Raw genomic sequence first — 2,646 nt, forward strand, 5'->3', positions numbered from 1 at the left:
TTGCCGCCGGTGACAAAGAGGAAAATCCCAAATGTGATATGACATGGGGCCAAGACCCGGAGTCATATTTTACGCTTTGGGAAACAGATATTCTATTTTCATGCCGGAGTCGCGGAGTGGATTAAGTATTCAATTGGATTAAATAGCGACAATGGAAAAAGTGAACGTCTGCCGCAGTTTCATTATAACTTTGAAGGTTATCAATCGATTCACACGAGCAGTAGTTAACCTGGTAGATATTTTTCATAGTTCAAATTCCTATTTTTTTTTTTTAAATTTGTGTCTTCTACTCTCAATAAGTTTTGTATATTTTACCCGTCTTTTAAATGTATTGATTAGAACCCAAGTTACAGTTTAAAACTTTCAATCATATTAACTTTTGAGTAAGTGTATCATTGAAATGTTAAAAAAAATGGTGAGTCCATACATACTAAAACAGACGTAGCACTAATAATAATTAACTATCTAAAATACTATTTAATAAAAAGGTCTGCTGCAAAGCTAATCAAATTGAGTGCTCTGAGACGTCTGTACACTTTCTTATCATCGCATCCCGTACTCGTACAAAACTATCTTTCACAGGAAGTGCAATGTGTAATGAATTACCTCATCCCTTATGTTAGTTTGCGCACTTACTTTGCGCTTATCAAATGTCTATAAAATGTACTCACCTGTTGATTTCCTCCAGTTGACAAAAACTTATCAAACCTTACGTGCACGATGAAGATCTTTCTAGTGTACTGTATTGTTGCATTCGGTGCCCTAGCATTTGGCAATCCCATTGATTCAATAGCTGATGAAAATGTGATTTTGGATTCGGAGGTTGAAGAACAACCGGAAGGTGATACGGTTCTATTCGAAGATGTTGATGGCGACGAAGACCAGGAATCGGACTTATTCTTGATCGACGACGTCTTCCAATTCAGCCCCTATGAAGAATTGTTAGAAGATGCAGGCAGTGATGTTCAGGACGTGCTAGTGGATGACTTTTTGGTTAGTATTTTGTTCCATATTCCAAGCAGGTATAAAACGCAGTTGTTCAATACAAAATAAATAACATTCGCAGGATACCGATACCGAACAAGAGGATGAACTGGAACAGGACCCACAGTTACCACATGAGTTGAACCAACGTCCTTTCGAAAAACCACTGAGGCTGTGTGCTTTACCACCTCTATATCTACGACAGAAGCCACAGATGGTGCCTTCTTGGTGGTGTAAATGCCCAAAGAGTGTCATTTGTTAACAACAAAACAAATTGTTGCACTGACTGGACATTGAAGAAAGTAGACACCTGTTTTTCAATAGAAAATATTTATTTTTGAACAAATTCATAAGTTTATTTTTTATAAATGACAATCAACATCCATGTGACCGAATTCACGTGAGTTTGAACATTTATTTCGCATTTCTGAAGAACGCTCGGACTTTCCTCTTGATATCTCCCATTAGATTCTGCACAACTTTCTCTGTAACATTTCGTTGTGCCGCAGACCAAATTTTCTTGAAGCAATCAACAGAGCTTGCTTCTCTGTCATCTTTCTTGAGATGCCACGTAATTATTGTCCAGTATCTTTCCACAGGACGCAGTTCAGAGAAGTTTGGTGGTTTTTGCCATTTTTCGACAAAATCGACTTTTTCCGTCTTGAGCATCTCTAGAGTACAATAAGCGTAATTAGCGGATGCCAGATCTGGCCAAAACAATGGAGGATCCGTATGTTTTCGGTAGATGGGTAGAAGTAGTTTTTTTATGCATTCCTTTCTGTTATTTTCACCGTTGATTGTTCCTGTTGTGAAATACGATGAACTCTTTCAGCCGCATGAAACATTAGCTTGCCACACAAACACTTTTTCCCAATTTTTTTCGGTTCTGAAGTACCCTACATCATCCGGAACATCTGTCCCCTGCTCAGCGTTGAAAAATTGCGGTCCCGGAGGTGTACTAGTATGCCAATTCTCGAAACGACAACTTTTTGGAACACCATTTGTGCAGAATTAAAAGCTAGTCACTAAGCTAATCTAACCCATCGCTCGAAATTTCTCACTTTTTTCCGTTTTTTTTTTGAGTGTGTTGCCATCGTGAACAATGTTTTTACACACTGAGCAAAAATTCACATTTTTTTGTTTAGTTATAACTATTGGTAAACAGATGTCCACTTTCTTTAATGAACAGTCCTTAGTAATGTTAGTAATGAAGAAAAATAGTATCACAATATAATTTATATTTGAACAAATACAATACAATTATATTCGGCGCTTCTAGTACTTCTTCTACTACATTTGGGCCGACGTGAAAGATCGTCATCCTTGATGGTTGCTCGCCATCGTCTAAACCTGGGCGCCTCTGGATTTGCCCCAACCGTGATGGCATGCTGAGCGCCAGTCTAACGCTTGCTTACAGGTTATAAACTTCGTTCTTGCTTTTGCATGGAGTATGGCCGGCCATTGACTAATTCCAAGACCTCGACTGAATCAGTGGGTTAAGTTGAATGGTAACTGGGAACAAATTGCGCCTACCCTATCCCATTTTCAGAGGAATCTGAAGAGGAACTCCTGAAGAAAATATCTGGAGAAATTTTGGGAGAGTTCCAGCAGGTAATCTTGATAGAATGTTGAGAGGATTTTCTGAAGGAATCTCTTGAAAAA

At 38.5% G+C, this 2,646-nt stretch overlaps 1 protein-coding gene across 1 annotated transcript; it reads left to right on the plus strand.

Annotated features, from left to right (window-relative positions):
* Positions 1-674: 674 nt before the first annotated feature.
* On the plus strand, positions 675-2,262 carry LOC109402709 (uncharacterized). Its single transcript, XM_019675408.3, has 3 exons — positions 675-993; positions 1,067-1,270; positions 2,187-2,262. Exons 1-2 carry the CDS (start codon positions 721-723, stop codon positions 1,244-1,246), a joined length of 453 nt encoding a protein of 150 aa, XP_019530953.3. The 5' UTR covers positions 675-720; the 3' UTR covers positions 1,247-1,270; positions 2,187-2,262.
* The last annotated feature ends 384 nt before the right edge of the window (positions 2,263-2,646 follow it).

The sequence above is a fragment of the Aedes albopictus genome, chromosome 2, assembly GCF_035046485.1.
Source record: "Aedes albopictus strain Foshan chromosome 2, AalbF5, whole genome shotgun sequence".
In the NCBI taxonomy this organism is placed as follows: domain Eukaryota; kingdom Metazoa; phylum Arthropoda; class Insecta; order Diptera; family Culicidae; genus Aedes; species Aedes albopictus.

Coding starts and splice junctions, on each gene's coding strand:
- LOC109402709 (XM_019675408.3), top strand. CDS start 721: ATGAAGATCTTTCTAGTGTACTGTATTGTTGCATTCGGTGCCCTAGCA. Junction 994..1,066: donor TGCTAGTGGATGACTTTTTG/GTTAGTATTTTG, acceptor TAACATTCGCAG/GATACCGATACCGAACAAGA.